We start from the raw sequence: 19,553 nt of genomic DNA, 5'->3' as shown, positions 1-19,553 counted from the left end.
GGACCGCCAAATGTCTGTAGGTGACAGTGGTCCATGATGTCTGATTTATTGCCTCAGGCAGTTGTCCAGCTGTGGGATTCAAGATGGGGACTGATAAGTCCAGCTCAGGTTGGCTATTGCCAACTAAACATTGGTTATCTCTTAACTTGAACATGTGAGCTCATTTTCCAATGAATGGATGTGCCACAGGCTGGAGACAGATGTAAAATACAAACAATAGAGAAAAGCGGTTTTTCCTGATGACTCAGAGTAAATGCCTTATTTCCTTCAGAGTTAACATGAAATCAGTGTTTTGGAAGTAATACTGTCACACTGGAGGCATCTCTCCCCCAAAGCCTTTACACTAGATTCAGAATTAGGCTCCTGGGCATCATTCATCATTTTAAATCAAATGATATCTATGCTGACACTATTTCCAACAATATTCTGATTGCCCCCAAGATTTGTTTTTGAATTTGCATTGGCCGTGGAGGTGTTCTCTGTTTCAGAAACTACCCCATTGCACGATCTTAATTGCATACCATTAGCTTGTGTCTGCTTTTTGACTCAACAGATGCTTGCTCTTCAGTGGGGTATCAGGCTACACCTGTAGTTCGTCAGATTTACTTGTACAGAGTTTTGAGGTGCAGTGTGTACATAAGAATTGCCCTAGTTGATCAAGCCAGGTGTCCATAATGCATCTGGTCATGGAGAATCCATTTAGCTATGGATGCCTTGGAGATGCTCTTATGTGGCTACAGCTTTCACTGTCTTGATTAGGCCTATAGTTATGGCATCACCTGATAAGAGTCATGGGTAGTGGTGAGGAAGTTGACCAGGAACATAATAATAAAAGCAATAAGCTTCAATGAACGTGTGTTCATTGAAATATTCCCCTACTGTCAACATGTTACAGTACAGTCAGTACAGTCAGTACAGTCACAGTACTGTCAAAATGTTACAGTACAGAGCTGATCCAGTTCATAGCAAGTTTAAACTGAGAGATTTTAATGTAGCTGGAATTGGATGGTAGCGTGTCCATCCCACACCCAAATGGAGGTGAGGGGACACCAAACAGCTCAATGGTGGCTGACTGTGCTCAGTTGGCATGGAATGCTGATTTGCTTTGGGGAGTGGAGTGGAATGAATCATAGAATCATAGGACTGTAGAGTTGGAAGGGACTATGCAATGCATAATTTTTTTGCCTAAGGTGGGGCTTAAACCCACAACCCTGGGATTAAAAGTCTCATGCTCCACCATCTGAGCTATGAATGGAATGACTGGATCCCTGAAGAGTAAAACTACAGATTGCAGTATTTTGTTGCAGGGCCCCACTTATACCATCTTAGTATCTCTCTCTTTCAGAGTTGCCCCTTTTCTGTTTTAATCTTCTGCCATTTAAAACCATCCATATAAGTTTCTTCTTAAAGTTGAAAGTAGTGGAGCCTCCCTTGCAGAGCAGGGTAGCTCTAATGGGCTATAACGTTTCCCGATTTTAATTAGATCCATCCCAATAAATCTGAGAAAATGCAGAGGTAATAATAATAATCCAAAGACTCAGGTGATTCTTTAAAACAGTAAATTCCCACCTGTTTCAAACTTGCCCGGATTGCTCTTTGGGGGAAATTTAAATTATAGTAGGCTTTGAACCCACTCTATTCTGTCATATTCCTTTTTCTGTGGAGAGACTGACAGCTTTAAGCAAGTCTCAGCTGTTATGATTGAGAGCTACGGCCCCAGAACAAATCTTTAAATAACAAATAGTAAGAGATGTTCAACAGTGGAACAGACTCCCATGAGAGGTGGTGGACTCTCATTCAGTGGAGGCAGAGGTTGGATGGTCATCTGTCATGGATGCTTTGTTGAGATTCCTGCATAGCAGGGGGTTGAACTGGATGACCCTTGGGGTCCCTTCCATTGCTACAGATACCATGTGCAAATATTGTTGCACCTTTAAGCAGAAACAGAGGGACACACATGAATTAGAACAGATTGTCTTGAATCAAATATCAAAAATGAACATTACAGGTGGTGTTCTCTTTATAGTCTTTTAAGACCAGGTTCCCAGAAGACACACTTTAATTACTTAAATTTAATCATGGGAAGAACATTGATCACCTAGATCAGGCATGGCCAAACTTGGCCCTCCAGATGTTTTGGGGACTACAACTCGCATCATCCCTAGCTAACAGGACCAGTGGTCAGGGATGATGGGAATTGTAGTCCCAAAACATAGGGAGGGCCAAGTTTGGCCATGCCTGACCTAGTTAAAGTTCACTGTTCTTTGGTGATAGTTGCAGTGGAAACCGGGAAACATTACAATAACACTGCAATGAATGGGTTACTGTCTGTATTAATATGGGAAGATAGAATATGAGCTTGGCATTTCCATGGCAGCTTCGAGCAAAGATTGCACTGAAGAAGCCTTTTACGATAGAAGGGAAATGACACTTTTATCTAGCAATAAGTTGTCCAAACTTTAAACAACAGTTGGAAGCATACTGCATTTTCCAGTATGAAAGTGAAATTTGTATAGAACAGCTGAGCACAACTTGTGGCCCATCAAACCAAATGGAGCTTGTCAAGTATTAGTAGCTTGGCCTGCCAGGTGTTTGAGACAGTCCATGGTTTGCAATTCCAGACAAGCGGCAAAGCAGTAAGCTCACTGAGCCCCTGGTGTGATGCTCCACTTGGCTAGTGGGCTGAATTTGACTTGTAGAGTTGCACTGTGTTAGTTTGGAGTGGAATACAGAATAGTCAGAGAGCAGCAGGGGGCATCGGTAGGGATCCTGACGGTACGTCTGCTCCCCATATCGCATTAGCACAAAGGAAAAATGGGGGGGGGGGACTTGGATAAAAGGATGCTAATGGAAGGAAAGTCTAGTGTCGATTTGTGAGCAATCATGCCCTAAATATAATGGTGGCAGGGATTTCTGAACTTTCCAGAAAAAAAAGTTTGCTTCGTTCATATCCTTTAAGAAGATTATGACATCAGGCGTTAGGCCTTATTTTTAAAAAATTTAAATAAGGCATGGTGTCGAGACTTCCAGGAACTGGGTCTTTCATCACCACGTCAGCATAACTTAGCATAATCATTATGGTAAATAAGTGGTGCTGGCCTATTGATTTCAGAGCAGGCATGACTGCCAAGAGAAACGGAATCTGAATTAGTAAAAAAAGAGAGAAGTGTTCTATTAAACATTTCCACACCTTAAACTGTAATGCTCACAGATGGGGGAGAGGAGCATCCATTCTGTTAAAAGTGTGCATTTACATTCAGGTTATTCACTTTTAACTGAATAAGTGCAGTGAGACCAACCAAACAGCCGTTTTCCACCTTGATCTTCAAAACTAGTCACGCTTGGCACAGAATCTAAGATGGGTTGATACTGACTTCCTTGTCACTTTATTTCTCTGAGCCATAGTGGGCTTGCATGAACGCTCTCTCGTACCTACTGCAAGAACGATTTCAACCTCCAGGGATAATCAAAACACAATGTTCTTGTTCCATGCCTGCGTCTTGGCTAATCTGCCCTGTTGCGCCACTGTGCCCATTTCTGTCTGTGGTGTCTGCGTAAATGGGTCTGTAGATCAGCCATCTTGTGTGTACCTCCCCATATGGGAGTCCTGGATTTGCCAGTTGTGCCCCATGCACTCTAGATCTGGTGGGATATTGTGCGCCAGGAGCCCTTGGTTCTTTGTGCACAACATCACCACAGCGTGTGGAGGGAGGAGCGTGGGATCCGGGTGTGTGTACATGCCATTTCTACAGTCATGCAGTTGCTCCTTTAAGTTGAAAAAAAACCCAAAACAGCTTTGCAAATAAGTTGTAACTGAATATTTAATTTCCCCACACAGAAGACAGTTTTATCAAGGTTTTAGGTTATTTCATACTACTGATGAACAAATAGGCATTTTTGATTTAATCGGCATCTAGAAGTAGGCGGTGGTTATGTCTAATGAGAACAAAACAAAGATAAGCTTCAAGGATGTTTCTCTGAAATTATAACATTACCAAATAACACGTCTCTTGCTTTTGAAGCTGGGTTTCTGAAAAGGAAGCGTTTTATCTTTATGCAGAGCAGGAAAAGCATCATTTACCCTATAATATTTAACTGCTCCACTCATCTGCTCTTTTTAAGATTAAAATTACAGGCCCCCAGATTGCAAGTTTTGATATTTGTTTTCTTTTGATTGCTGCCTTTGGCTCCTTAGTGAACTTCATCAGCAGCACTGTGGGTAACTGTAAAGAATTCTGTGGGACTCTCTATTAAGCACCACAGCATTCCACAAAAATGACAAAATTCACTCAGAATTTATTTTTAAAACATCTTTTCTAAGCAATTTCCCACAACAACATGCCCCCACTTTTTAAATTGCATGCAGAAAAAGGTTGACTATTACCAAGCTTTGCCTCTCAGGTTCCTGTTTTTCTTCCTGTTAAGACTATAGAAAATAATGAAGTGGAATTCAGAACAATTATTTTGCCAGGTCTTGTATCTATTATTCTTTTGGCCCCATTTTTCTGTGCAACGTTCCTCCCCACCAAAAAAACATAGCGTGCAAGTTAATACTTTAGAAGATGTTTATTTTCTTCCATTTAGCCAAATAATTCAGATATTAACATTGGATAGTGTTTAGATTTCACTACCATTTGAACTATATATTTTACTGACGCAGACGGATGAAAATAAACAGCTTGTAACATATAGAGTTACAGGCTGTGAGTCTATGTGGATTTAGGGGAGCCTGTGATGGATTAAGGGTTTGCAATGGATTCATTTTCACTAACTCAGTTAAAATAACTATGTAATCATTATTTGTGCTTAGTTTGAGATTCATTTTCATAATTTACCAAGGGATTTGTCTGCATACATTTTGATGCTTAATGGCCCTCAATTGATTGAAGTTCCTTTTCAAGAAATCGTACACACAAAATAGCAAAATTGCTTGATAATGAGACAGCAGTAAAACCCAATTGTACAAAAAAAAAGGTTTATGTGAAGCAAATGTGAAAAATGTCTCTCTCTCTCTTTTGCTTTTAAAAGAGCCATAGATACATATTCAATCCGTTCTAGAGGGGATTTAATAGTGCTTGTAGTACATGGCGTTCTAAATGTCTCACATATACATTTGTTGCTGTGAATTCAAACTCTGCACACACACAAATATCTGTAAAGATGCAAGATTAAATTTTCCATTGCCACTTTTACAGATAACAGCCCGCCGACAATGGAAACATATTTATGATGAATTAGGTGGTAACCCTGGGAGCACAAGTGCAGCCACGTGTACTCGTAGACATTATGAAAGGTAAGATAACAAATATGAAATGCTTGTTTAATAAAGGAGAAAAATTAATTTGAAGGGACTTCAAAGCCTTTTGTAAAGAAATGGGGGCAGAGAGGGGGGAGAGGCAAGAAGGCCTCTTACAAAAGGCACAGTAAATATTCCATCACCAGTTTAGTCCTGTAATATGCTGTAATTTAAACCAGTGTGTGTCTCCGATTGCAAAGCAAATAAATCGGGGGATATGATTCCTTTCTTCTTCATACCTTGTTTTACCAAAGCTTCTATAATATAGAGGCTGTAACTGATGAGCAAAACAGATGATAGTTTGACGATGGACAAAATGATCATATCTTAACTGCTTTGGCTGGGTTTTTTTGTTTGTTTGTTTTTTGTCTTTTAAAAACCACTCTGCAGATAAATGCAAATAAAGCAATGTAAGGCTGTCTTCAGATTAGTGGGATGTTCCCATTATAAGTCACGGGGGGAAAAAACATTTCTTCCATATTCCTTTAATGTTTTCTTCTCTCCTTTCTTCTTGCAGCTGACAACCATTTATCTTTCTAAAGTGCAGCAGAGTTGCTGTTTTATAAACATTGATTTTGTACCCTTTCTGAGTTAATAATAGTTTCCAAAGGTTGGGTATCCAGTGTACATCGGATAACATGATACGGTTGTGATGCTTCCTTAAAAGAATTTTGAGAAAATACGGCCATTAATAAAATATGTGTGCTTTCAAGCTCTGAAATGAGCAATATGATCTCATGCTCCAGATCACTAACTAGTTTCCTGTAGGGGCCAAGAAAGTGTTTGTTTATCACCATCTTACAGCATTGCAATGCTTTTTTGACATACGTTGAACATACGTGTCTTTTCTAAAGTGTTAACTGCTAGCCAGACTGAAAGAAGTGAGGTGCCAGCCATATTTTGTATAGGACTATTGTTCACTTTAAATTCCAGAGTGCAAATCTGATTAGTCTTACAGGTACGTAAGTAAATGTCTTCTAGCGTGGGAGCTTGGATGGAACCGTACAAATTATGGACAATCCACATTAAGAGTTGGCCGTTCTCAGTTGATCCCACTGAATAATATGAGTCAAAGTAAACAGACTCTTTGGATCATAGCCAGTGAGCACCGCTTTAGAGAATTTTAGTTTGGTCAAGTCCCATTAAATCCCATGGAGGTTAGCTGGTTCCTTGTCACCTTGATTTCTGTGGGATTTTGCCTCACTTGGGAGGCAAAGAATATGGCTTGGGAGAAAAAGAACATAGTGTGGTATCCAACTAAGTCATACTCAAGGGTAGACCCATTGAAATCAATGGACTCGACTAATTTAAGTGCATTAATTAAAATTTGTCTATAACTCAATTGCAAACAACCGCCTTTAGCAATCTCACTATAAAGGAGAGGCAGTGCTAGTGCCCACATGGAAGGTGACTGCTGTGAGGGACATTTGAGTGTAGTCTCCATTTCAGGGTCAAGCGACAAGTTATGTTAAGCACATTTTTTTAAAAAGCATGCTTCATTGGCCACCTAGTTTTTGAGAAAAAGCAGCTACGTGGAGAGCAACTTCAGAAGCAAATAGTAGCCAAGGTGTCAATGTCACCCTGATGTTTGGCCCCTTTCCGGATTGTGGCCTTGATTGCTTTTTCTGGAAGAAGAAAAGTGGCCATGGAAACACACTTTGTGGTTTTAATGCAATCTTTGATCCTCATTGCAAATCAGTGGCTGGTGTAGCGGGTGGAGGAAGGGTTGATTGGTCCAAATACCCTCTCACCCCGCAATAGATAATGAGTGGAGCATGAATTTCCCCTGATCATGCCAGGATGCATTCGTGGGGCAAAGGATGTCTGGCCACACCTAGAATTCTTTCTCCCAAACTTTGGCGCTTCTGTTCTTGTTACTCATGCTTCCGTTCTCTTGCTGTGTGAGAACTGGGAACAAAGAAGTGGGCTTGTTGGTGCTGTTGCTTCTGTGAATTGGACTCTACCTTCCTCAGACAGGAATATTAACTTGACAGGTGAACGTTTTCTGGCTTCTTGATGTCTCTCGGTTTCTGCTCTTCCCCCACCCCCACCCCCCATCAACAGAAGTTTGCATTTCAGGCAGGTTTTCCCAAAGTGGTAGCAAAGTAAGCTCCAGTTTTCACACTTCAGTTAAGCAGCATAAGGTCTACTTTGTAGATGAGACCGGATTTAAAATGTAATAGGAAATTTGGAAAGAAATTTGGAAATTTGGAGGCCTTGCCTAGCAACATTAGATGGCGTTTTGCAAAATGTTTTGAATAAACTATTAGAAAGAAAGGCCATTGAATCCATTTGTCTAGGTTGCAGAACTGTTCTTGTAAACAAACAAAATTGGCAGAAGTTGACTGGCACCTAAAAACTATTAGCAGTTGAGTTGCAGTTGACACAGTTTTCTGCAGGTTTGATTTATCCGTTAATAACAATTTGGACTAGATGGGAACAGTACTGTGGCGCAAGCATCATGTGCACGCCCCATATCTCACGTGTAATCCATGCTGTTTTTAACAAATGGATAGAAGGATATCTCAGTTGGTGGAGCATGAGACCCTTATCCTCAGGGTTCGAGCCCCATGCTCAGTGAAAGATTCCTGCATTAAAGGAGGTTGGACTAGATGATCGTCATGACCCCTTCCAACTCTACTATTCTATGATTCTATGATCTCAGGTGTCAGGACTAGGAAGGATCCCTGCCTGAGATGCTGAAGTATTGCTACTAGTAGAAAATGACAGTGACAGGGAAGATGGTCTGACATGAAAAAGCGCTCTCTGTGGGCTCCCCTTTCAAATATCAGTGTGTGCTCCCCCTTTCAAATAAAGAAGGGCTAAGCATGATTTCAGTGTGTTATTGACATATTTGGTTTTTTTAATTGCAAGTGGCTCACTTCCAGTAAACATTTTCATTTTTAAAACAAAGTGTTGTTGCCAGTGGGTTCACTAAGTGTTATTTTGGATATGCATTCTAAGCGTCCTTTTGCCTTATTAATGAGTGCAATAATGCAAGCGCTGGTTGCTTTGAGCCGAGAATCAATGGATGTTTTTATTTAAAGCATAGCAGGAATCGTATAATGCCCATGAATGCATTATTGTCGCTGTAGGGCTGGCTGGTCTAAACCTGCCTCTCTGATTGGTTTAAATCAAATCAGTCCAAGCACTTCATAAAAATGTCCTTGTCAGCCCAGTTTGGCTTGCAAACCTATTCATCTCTGTCAGTTTTTAATATTAGTACCAGCTCTTGGCAATAGTCCATTAGTACTGTACTTAATTGCTCATGTTACAGATGATTACCAATATAAAAAGCATTAATGTTTTCCCATTGTGGAGCTGTTGCTATGTACGTGACTCAACACATGCAAAGTGTGCAAGTTGTTATTTTGATCAGGAGGCTACAGTTATTGTAAATTACAGTGGCTGATCACATAAAGTAAAGACAGTATGGGCTGGCTTTAGTACCGCAACAACACAAACCTGGATTTCTGATTTGTGCGCTGTCAGGATCCTGCATTTCTATGTTAGGTCATCTGGGATTTAGAAATCATTGAAAATCGTCAGTTTTCTCATAGAACAGTGTTCTTTGCAATGTGTTCTAAGGATATTGATATCAGATCAGATGCAGTTTTCACTCAGTGCCAGTGAAAGTGAGTCAGGGGTTGGTTTGTTTTTCACCCCTGCGCAAAATACGCAATGGATGATTTTTGTTTCCCTGAGTAAATAGACATGATGCTGTAAATGAGCAGGAAGTTGTGGTTTTTGTTAGGAAACTCTCTCTCTCTTCATGATGTGTTTGTGACCTCACATTTCCTAAACAAAATGTAATTAAAAAGGAAACAGACTACACATTAAGGTTATGTGTTCTTCTATAAATTGTCTGTCCAGGAAGGTCCACTTCTCACACACTTGACTGATTGTGTATTCCCTTCCGTAGAAGTAAATCTGAAAAGGTGTAACTCCGCCTGACAGAGAATATTGAGATTACTACTAGAGATGCCAAAGCTCAAGAATGGTTTAAGGAAAGCTAGTAAACAAACACACAAAGAAATACGCACACCCCTCTACAACATAGGCACATCCACATATTAGATTCTCTTTCTTTTCCTATCCTAGGATAGTTAAAATGCATGAAAGGTGAAATTCAAAACCCATCTGAGCCATTTTCCTGGCAGCAGACACCCAGTAGCCTGCCGACCCTCAGTTTCTGGTTGGAGAAACTCACAGAGTTATCTTCCATTGAGAACCAAAATGTAGTTTAGCTATGCACACTTCTTTCAACTTTGAAGAGCAACTGCCAGAAGAGATCAGGGCTGCAGCATATGGGGTGGTTTTAACCCTTTCTCCCTGCACTGTGGCCCCAATGAAAACCCTTCTCCCTAACCCCTAAAAGCTGCTGTTGGTGCAAATGATAGCTTCTTTCCGGGGCCAAATATCAGCTATGGGAGAGGAATTTCATCAGGTTAAACCGCTCTCTTCATGCTCTGCAATCTCATTCTTGATCATACACAGAGTTGCTGTTTAACACTGAAAAAAGAAGCATGTAACACCATACTACACGTTTAATGTAACTTGCAATTTGGGCCTTATGACAACAGCTATATTCTCACTTGAAGCTCCCTGCTCTGATCTTTATTTCCTGTCAGTTCCCCACCCACCCTTAAAGGAACAGGCATATCTTCTACAACAACATTCCGTATAGGACATTGCAGACTTTGTGTCCCAGTGTCAAACTTTAGTCATAAAAATGTGTTTTAAGACGTCTTAGTAATCAGGGTATCTTGGACTACTTGAATTCCAAATGTCTGCTTTCTGTCTGTTACTGACCATTTTTTATATTCAGAGACAGCAGTGTCAAAATTGTTAGGATACTTCACAGCAGAACTGAAACCTGCCATGCATATACTCCATAATGGTGTGACATCTATTGTACAAAACCCATGGCATCATCGTACGATAGCCAGCATTTGAGCAGGGAGTAAATCACACGCAAGTGATAGGTTGCACATTTGAACTTGCTGAAGTGTGAAATCACAACAATCCACGCATGCAACAGAACCAGAGGGCTGTTAGATCTTTCCCTTCACATGCTTCCATGGTTCCACATATTTTTTGAATTACATTTATACCTCACCATTTCCTTCAAGGAGCTCAAAGTGGAATACGTGGTTCTCTCCTTCTCCATGTTATCCTCACAATGACCCAATGGAGGTAGGTTAGGTTGTCAGACAGTGATTGGCCCAAGTTGTGTTCACTACCTCATTAATCCAAATATTTAAATGTAATGTATTCAACCCTATCATGTCAGTTGTGGAATCAGAATGTTTGTGTGTATGTGTGTTTTCCTTGTCCCAAACAAATACATTTAAAATCCAGGTAGAGCAATAGGGCACTTATTTACATGTCAAAATGAGAATTTTTACATATTGCAGATAAGTAAGGCAACAAAAGCTGCAACAAACAGATCTAACACTGTCACAGATGTTACAACTTTAACTTGAGGGCTAAACTCTGTGACTCTTCTACCTCCTAGGTAATACAACTGACGACCGATTTTGAATTACGGTATATTGAATTGAGCATCAGGTGGTCTTCCTATATTTAACTGAGCTCTCAAGTTGATGTTTTGCCACTTGTGGTTGCCCCTCCCTCTGTCCAATACTTTAGCAACATTTAGAGTGTCATGCTAAAGATTGAATAGTTTTGGTCAAGAATGAATGTCTAATCTGTTGTTTTACTTGGGCTTTCAATTTTATTTTAATTCTATAACCAAAACTGTCAATAACTAAACAATAACTAAGGGTCATAGGTGGCGCTGTGGTCTAAACCACAGAGCCTAGGGCCTGCCAATCAGAAGGTTGGCGGTTCAAATCCCCACGACTGGGTGAGCTCCCGTTGCTCAGTCCCAGCTCCTGCCAACCTAGCAGTTCGAAAGCACGTCAAAGTGCAAGTAGATAAATAGGTACCGCTCCGGCGGGAAGGTAAACGGTGTTTCCGTGCGCTGCTCTGGTTCGCCAGAAGCAGCTTAGTCATGCTGGCCACATGACCTGTCTACGGACAAACGCCAGCTCCCTCGGCCAGTAAAGCGAGATGAGCGCCGCAATCCCAGAGTCGTCTGCGACTGGACTTAATGGTCAGGGGTCCCTTTACCTTTACCTAAACAATACCTAAATAACTAAACTGGCTGAATCAATTCTAAATTGTATGTCGCTGATTCAGTAAATTGTGGTGGCAGTTGTATAATTTAAGAATAAGGCCCATTGTGAACTCAAGAGGGACTGGCCTCTAAGAAATAATATGTAAGACTCTGTGGTGACCATGTGAGTAGGAAGGAAAAAAAAGAGCTTAGGTATACGATGCATGTAGATTGTAGGGTTGGATGTCAATGGATGGCATTAGGAGTCTTTACTTCCACCATCTGGAATACCTTGCGAGAAGCTTGCTTTCAGTGAAAAGTGTTTAGGTGTGTGTATGGATGATGTAATTGAGATGTAAATAAAAATGTAGAACTGAAGCAAATATTTGTAAATATTCACATTTGCCAATTCTTCCATTCTAATTCTGAAAGCATGCGTTTGCCCTTGTAATTTCAGTTTGTATTTTGAATGGTTTCCCCTCAAAACACAAGTGGTTTCGACTTTGGCATCTCTTGATTTGAGTTGGCAGGCCTCAGAAATGAAAACTGATCAGCAGAAGCTGTCAAATACTGTCAGATGCTAAATACCATTGCATGCCAACTATCAAATAGTGTCAAACACCATTGCATAACAACTGTGAAACACCAATATTAAATACCATTGCATGCCAGTTATCAAATACTAAATACCATTGCATCCCAACTAGCAAAAGCTGTCCAACACCATCTGTCAAATTTGAAAGATTGAAATAAAATCTCAGACTCAAATGTATTATACAGAAATCAAATACCATAGGACATAAAATACAAATATCAGATATTTGATAAGCATTACAATATTCAGAGAACATGCGAGTATAGAGCTGTATACAAATTCTAATAGCAATAATAATTTGCAGACCCAAATTCTGAGGAGTGTTTTTTGAAACTTTATTGTTTGTTTATTTCTAGACAACACTGTTTTTTAAAAAATACAATTTCAGCTCTCTTTTTTTTAAAAAAAGTCCATGTCAGCAAAGACCATGAAGTCTTGGTTCTGTCGGTCTGATGTATTTTCTAACCCGAACTCATAAAGGAGCCTGCTTAGCCTTGGTTTCTCCTATAATTTCATAAGAGAATTTCTTGGATGTCTGCATTCAGTTTTTCCACAGTAAAGTTTTAAGATGACTTCTGGGTGTGGGTGGGTGTCCTTGGTTGATGGTTAATACATTATCTTATTTGTCTAAATTTAGACAACCTTTCTTTCCTGTTTCTTCACTATACTTCAATCCCCCAAACTTGGGAAACACAAGCTCTGCTAAGTCTTTTTTTTTTACAGGACAATAAAGTATTTTTCATCTCATGCAGCCCATCCATCCATCCCATAAGGGGAGGGGGGAGAGAGAGAGAGAGAGAGAGAAAGAAAGAAAGAGAGAGAAACTGGTACCTTTGAATATTATCTCTTTCCATGCTATCAAAATTCTCTTCCTCTCATCTCCTCTAGTGCTTTGTGAAATTTCTTCCACTTTGGGACAAGTTGGAAGAGTCATTCACATTGGGATGGTTATTTTCCTTTCTTACATGCTCTAATAAGCAGCGATGTCAGTTAACAATGTTGACATTTAAAATATCATAGGCATCTGGATTAGAGTCTATTGAAATGAATGGGGCACTTGACACCTTAAAGCTATTGTTACAGACTCCCTGCATTCTCAGACAGATGGTCCTTTTTATTGGTTACACTGATTCCTTGGTTTAAAAGGCCTCATTCCACAGCCATAACAGCAAGAGGTTTATTATATTTTAAAATGTAACCTGATACTTTAGAGAACAAGTCAGAGGCCTTTCTGCAGCCTTACGGCTGCTGGGTCTTCATGCTCCTTAAAAACTATGGATCCTGTCTTGGTCTTAAATCAGTCATTTGTAATGTATCTGAACAGTTCAAATGCTTGCTTTTACAAAAAAAAATATGTCCAGCTGAAGTGCCCGTAAGATTATTTCACGAGGGGGGGAAACACATCTCATATTCCAATATCCCCATCCTGATAATATGAAAAACGAAATCTATTTTTACTCACAAAACCAAGTTAGGTCAAAATAAGGCATTGGAAGCAGGTTCCTGAAACAGCTGTAAAGACATATACATATGCTGTGAGGAAATTTCATACACAAGAGAGTCCAATAGTCCAACCAAAATGTTATTTGTTTTTCTTTGCTTTGCTTAAAGTGTTTAGAGAGAACTTTGTAGAAGCGTGTACATTTCAGGAGCATCTGTAAGCACTAACATCCTGTCCAGAGGGGCAATAGAAAAACCTATTATACCATCTATCTAAAAATATATTTTAGTTCCCTTCACTAAAGGTTGTAATTAATAGGAGGTTTGGGGTTCAGGTTGTTGAAAACATCCCGAGGCAAAAATTAACCAGGTCTTGTTCCATACTGGAAACTTCAGCTAGTTCTTTGTTTAACCAAAAAGAAAGCAAGAAAGCACCAAATAAAAGATTTTTCTTTTGCTAGAGCAATTCTCTCCCCCACTCTCCTGTGTTTTTTCTAGGAAGTAAATTTGCTCAGAAGTAAGCCTCGCTGAGTTTAATGGGACTTTCTCCCAAGCAAATGATAATAAGACTGCTGCCTAAATTTATTTGTATTGGCCATTGGGAATAACAAAATAGAAGTAAAGTTCAGAGACATAAAGCCATTTTTGTACAACAGAACTGCCATCTGTGGTACATGACGGTCATATATTAAATAAGAGTGAAGAAAGGCATAATATAACAGGAGAAGATGCAACAGTTTTCTTCCCTTACAATATGGACTTCTCCTGTTTCACAGTCTGCATGATATATTTGCATACCAGCAAATCAGGTGCTAGATCAGCCAGTCTTGCTCCTCTCCACATGCGTGCCTTTTTTATTTTTCAAAGAGCCATATGTATATCCATTTATATATTCATTTGTTCCCCTTTAAACAAACATAAATATTTAAAAACAGCTTCAAAACTGCTTCAGGGATTTTTTGTGTGGGTGTGTGAGGAGTAAGTGGACAGTTGATCCTCATTCAAATGCCGCCATATTGATAAACCTATACAAACAGCAGCTTATTTTGCGTCAGAAGACAGTTACCAGTCTGCAAATGAAGGAAACCTCCACCGTTCTCATAGTGGTCCGTTTGTACAGACCCAAATGTAACTTAAAATCTTATTAACTAAAATAATAATTATTGATCACCTCAGGCCTGTCTGTAGTACTTGAACTGACTTTTGGCAGCAGGGCCTCTAACTGTCTCTAAGAAAACCTTTGCAATTTGTGAATTTCATTGTGAGTTTTCCACCAAGCGAGAGTTTGAGAATCAATTATTTGCCTTGGCATTTTTTCCTTCTTTGATAAATAACAAGAGGGTTTCTACTTATATTTCTGTCCTCGGGGCTTTATCATTAAGATTAAATAACTGTACTCTCAAGCATGCCACTGAACAAACATCTTTTCAATTATGTGAGTAATGGATGCTTTAACAAAAGAACTATTGAAAAGTCTGAAAGCATGTTTCTCTCCCCCCGCCTCCCCTCTAAACTAAAAATATTAAAATTAAAGTATCTAGTGACAGAAGAATGCCATTGTTTGCTCCTTAAAGCAGATTCTTAATTCTCTAGTCAAAATGTCTTATGTGTGTTTGCAATACTTGTTCACAACTTGTTTTGTAGCTTTGAAAACTACCTGAAAGCCATTATCAAGAGATGCACAAAGTGTGTTGTTTTAAAATGGAGGAGCCTTCTGGTGGTTTGTGCTCCAATATTCTCCCGCCACTTGTGTTTGAAGCCACTTAAGCCATGATGCATAGGTATCCTGTAGCTTACTGAAGAAATACTTTCCCCCTCAAACCAGCTTCCAATTTGAAAACTTAAAGCAGAGTTGAACAGAGGTGTGTACTTTGAGAAAGTCATTGCACATGTGCAGATGACAGCTTCGTGGAATACAAGGGTGCCTGCTCCTGGGGGCCGAGGCACTGTGGTTCCCTGATCTATTTTTTGAAGGGGCCAGGCCCCTTCAAAATGTTCAAAGGGCCCTCCTCAATTCTCTGCAGAAGGTGGCACCTCTGGTGTGGGGTTGTGGGCATGACGAGACACATCAGGTAATGTACTTCAGATGAAGACATCCCCACCCGCTCACTGGTTTGTACAGCAAAATAAAAATGTGCTGAAAGACTACAGGGGTGAAACAACCTCACTGCTTTTTAAGCCTCTAATGTTTACATAGCTTAAGTCTCAAGAATAAGCTTTCCTCGTTATCTGGGCTTCTTTGTCTGAATATTGTGGGGAAACTGAAAATAGCCTTCGGATCAGAACTGGATGCAGGCAGGATCTATAGAAGCCCAAGGACAGTGTTAGGTGAGGTTTTAGTGACTTTCTTTTCCATATATGCCGCCTTCCCATTTTTGGGTCGTATGTGAGGTACTTGGCAACCTTCCCTACTGGGTTTCAGTACAAGTCCCCGATTAAAGGAATAAAGAGAGCTTTCTGCAAGGAATGAGGTAGCATTGTTTGCGAACAAAGCAAAGCTGTGGTTGGTTTTGCCAGTAATGTACGTGTTTGATTTGAGCTACAGATCAGTACAAGTTCTCCTTGTGAATGAAGAAACTTATTTATATACGCGCACAATCGGGGAATTTAAAACAAACCTTCAGAATGTTAAGTTAGGTTGTGCTTTGGGAGCAATATTGAAGTTCTGAGCAGGAAAATTTTGCAAATACAGTCTTCAGTATATGGTATTCAGCCTCTTCTCTGCTGCAGCCACAGCAGGAAAGGTTGCAGCTGGGTGTGTGGGGGGGGCTTGCTTCCGTTTGCTAACTTAAGCAGCCACAATGCAAACGTGTTACGTACGAAAGTCCTAGTCACGCATACCTTCGATAAACACCCTTTATGTGTGGTAGGACGGCAGGATCAGGCATGGTGTGCGTACACACACTGGGCCTCATATCTGCAGTCTGACAAAAGTAAGGCTAATAGCAGATGAGCCAAACTTAAAAAAGAATGATTGATCTTCATGCATAAAATTACACATGTATGGATGCCTCATAGGCTTCATCTGCACTATACATGTAAAGCAGTGTTAGGTAAAGGTAAAGGGACCCCTGACCATTAGGTCCAGTCTTGAACAACTCTAGGGTTGCAGCGCTCATCTTGCTTTACTGGCCGAGGGAACCGGTGTACAGCTTCTGGGTCATGGCCAGTATGACCAAGCCATTTAGACCACAGCTATCCCACTTTAAATAGTCATGACTTCCCCCAAAGAATTCTGGGAACTGTAGTCTGTTAAGGGTGTTTAGGAGACCCCTGTTCTCCCCACAGAGCTACAGTTCCCAGTATTTTTTGACACTCAGTCCCCTTTCCCAGGTAACTATGGGAATTGTAGCATTGTGAGGTGCATAGGTGCCCTCACAACCCTCAGCACCCTTAACAAACCACAGTACCCAGGAGTCTTTGGGGGAAGTGGCATGATAGTGCTTTATACATATAGTGCAGATGGAGGCATACTTTCTGTGTGAAAGTTCTGTGTGAAAGCATACAGATTTCTGTGTGAAAGTTAAGCGCATCAATAAATATTCCCATCAAAATCAAGGGGAGTGAAAAATGCTTAGCTTTGATTGCCCCCCCCCCCCGTGTTAGAAGCATATTAGGAGAGATATCATGTGCCATCTGTTAGCATGTCCTACTGAACATGAGTAATTCAGTATCTACATTAGTGTGTACCCCCATCAACCCGCTGCTGATGTTATGGCTTGCAGTTGCAATGTGTGCTACCCTGATTCAAGCTGCAAGCTATAAATAGTAGGTTTACGAATGCATTCTACTACTTTCCTGATTCAGTATGGAATGGCACTTCCCTTGAGCTCATGCAGTACTGTGAAGATAGAATGTCTTTAAAATAGTGGTATACTTTCAGGTCAGTGGCTGGAACTAATATGAAGCTCTAAAGAAAGGCCAACATCTATCGCTGCAAACCTCCTTCACGAAAAACTGTCCTAGACAGAACATTCACACATATGGAGGTGCCAGTATTATTGCTCTGTTCTTAATCATCACCATTCTTCTTGATCATCTTAGAGTCCCCATCACTGTAGGCGATCTTCACTAACTTGTTTTTATCGTAGGAAGACTCATGAAAGGGCAGTGGTTACCAGGCAGGTTTCGTTTTCCTGCCTGTACTGCTGTTTTATAGAATCATGCAACTTCACCTCTGAAAAGGAATTGCCCACCCCCACTATTTCGCTCTGCACAGCTTGTTTGTGAAAATGGCCTCTTCAAAGTGCTTCAGAGGAAGCTAATGATGAATCAGTGTACTCATATTAGTACCATTGTCTTTTTAACTCTTGTCCCCCCCCCAAAAAAAAAAACCTCTGGAATATCTGGCGAGTTCCATATAGACTGTTGGAAACCTTTGTTTCTTTGTTGTGTTGTATTTTTTAGAGACTGGAGATATTTTTTTTCTAATTCAGTAACCCTATGAAGTAGATTGTTGCTGACCTGGTTCTGCAGGCAAGTAACTTGAGACTGAGATTTAGATTGTTTCCACACACCAGTCCAGACCATAACTGACAAACAGAAAGCATAGCAGGGAGTTTCTAAGTAAAGAGGTATTTCTGTTGTTGTGGGAGTTTAGTTACTTCGCTGTTACGACACAAAAGTGGATGTAACCCCTGTAGCTGTCATGCAAGCCCAATTGGATTAGTTGTGACTAGAATGGATCCTGCCCCACAGCTTGTGGGAGATAAGCTCATTTGTGTGGGCTTTAAGCTCATTTGTGTGGAAATTCCTCTAGAGACCTGACTGAGGAAATCTTGACCAAGGAAACCTAGCAAAGACAGGAGTCACCTGGAATTCGAATATTGGTTTGAGAGATTTGGGGGGGCTACATTTCTTACATTGCTATCAATATTCCTTTAATGATAAGAGTGTGGTACACCTTGGCTATTCTGCAGCAAGGCTTGGTACGCTATAATTTCTGCCATTTTCCTAGCACCCCCTTTTTTATCAATTCAAACTATTGTCACTGTAAGAAAAGGGTGTTGTGACAATTGAATCATTCCCGTGAAAGATGATTATGTATTCCCTTAGATCTGAATCACTTAAGAAAGCCATTCATTGTCAATGGAAAACAAACTGGGTCCTTGAGGCTAATTTTTCGTCTCTAATGTGTCCATTGGTCTAAGCATGGGCACATGGGCCATTTGCACATTAACCTTGGAGAGGTATACCCACTGTTTGGATCACCTGCACAGAGAAGAGGTTTTCAGCAGCAATCATAGGCAGCAAAAGAAGGAATCGGGGAAAACTGACTCGTAAAATGAGTAGTTTTACCCATGATCCTTGAGCCCAAGCTACCTGAGAGTGAACTTTGCTAAAGTAAATGGAGCTACTCTAAGAGACACAGCTGGAGCTATAGGAAAAACAATGCCAATCATTTGATACACAGGAGGGAGCAATGGGCAAAGGTAAAAGGCCCTCCTCAAACCAACAAGGATGGCGGGGTTCACACAAAAGCTGGCTGCAGGCTTTTGGCCTCATGCCTTTGCCGAACCAGGGCCATGATAGCTCCCTGATTTTAGGATGAGCCCTAAGTCCTTCCTGCAATATCTCAGAATACCGCAAACGGGTATAGCGTGAGACTCTTAATCACAGAGCCCCACGTTGGGCGAAAGATTACTACACTGCAGGGGGTTGGACTACATGATCCTTGTAGCCCCTTCCAGCTCTATGATTCTATCATAAGAACTTATGATCCCATCCAGTTCCAGTAATGGAAGAATGTAGGAACCATGCAGGAGAGGCAGGGATGGTTGCGGGGTTGGGGCGGGGGATTACAGTGTCAGAGGTTGAAATGGGTGCTATTGCCTTGGCATAGGAAGTTGCCTTTTGCCACGTCAGAGTTGATCACTTGTCTGTTTTGCTCAGTATTGGCTGCTGTGATTGACACCAGTTCTCCCAACAAGAGCTTGTTCTTCCTGTGTGTTTCCTATATTTTTACCTTACTCAGAGAAGCAAGGGGTGAGGCCAGAGTCAAGCGAGAAGAACGCCACTCCCATAGCATAAGAATGCGGTCACAGTGAAGAGTTAAATATGGAGCTGGCAGCCTTGACTACAGATTTCCTTTCCTTTCATGC

General features: G+C 40.7%; 1 protein-coding gene across 4 annotated transcripts in view; it reads left to right on the top strand.

The window, feature by feature from the left end:
* ARID5B (AT-rich interaction domain 5B) overlaps positions 1-19,553 on the top strand; it is a 179,186-nt gene that overhangs the window by 141,525 nt on the left and 18,108 nt on the right. For all 4 annotated transcript variants that reach the window (XM_083439911.1, XM_083439910.1, XM_083439909.1 and 1 more), the window contains exon 8: positions 5,196-5,293. In XM_083439911.1, coding sequence (XP_083296037.1) covers positions 5,196-5,293 — 98 coding nt within the window. The remainder of the gene's footprint in view (positions 1-5,195; positions 5,294-19,553) is intronic.

The sequence above is a fragment of the Podarcis tiliguerta genome, assembly GCF_965153285.1.
Source record: "Podarcis tiliguerta genome assembly, chromosome: 5".
NCBI lineage: Eukaryota > Metazoa > Chordata > Lepidosauria > Squamata > Lacertidae > Podarcis > Podarcis tiliguerta.
The sequence above is the reverse complement of the archived record's forward strand: the minus strand, read 5'-3'. Positions and strand labels throughout refer to the sequence as shown.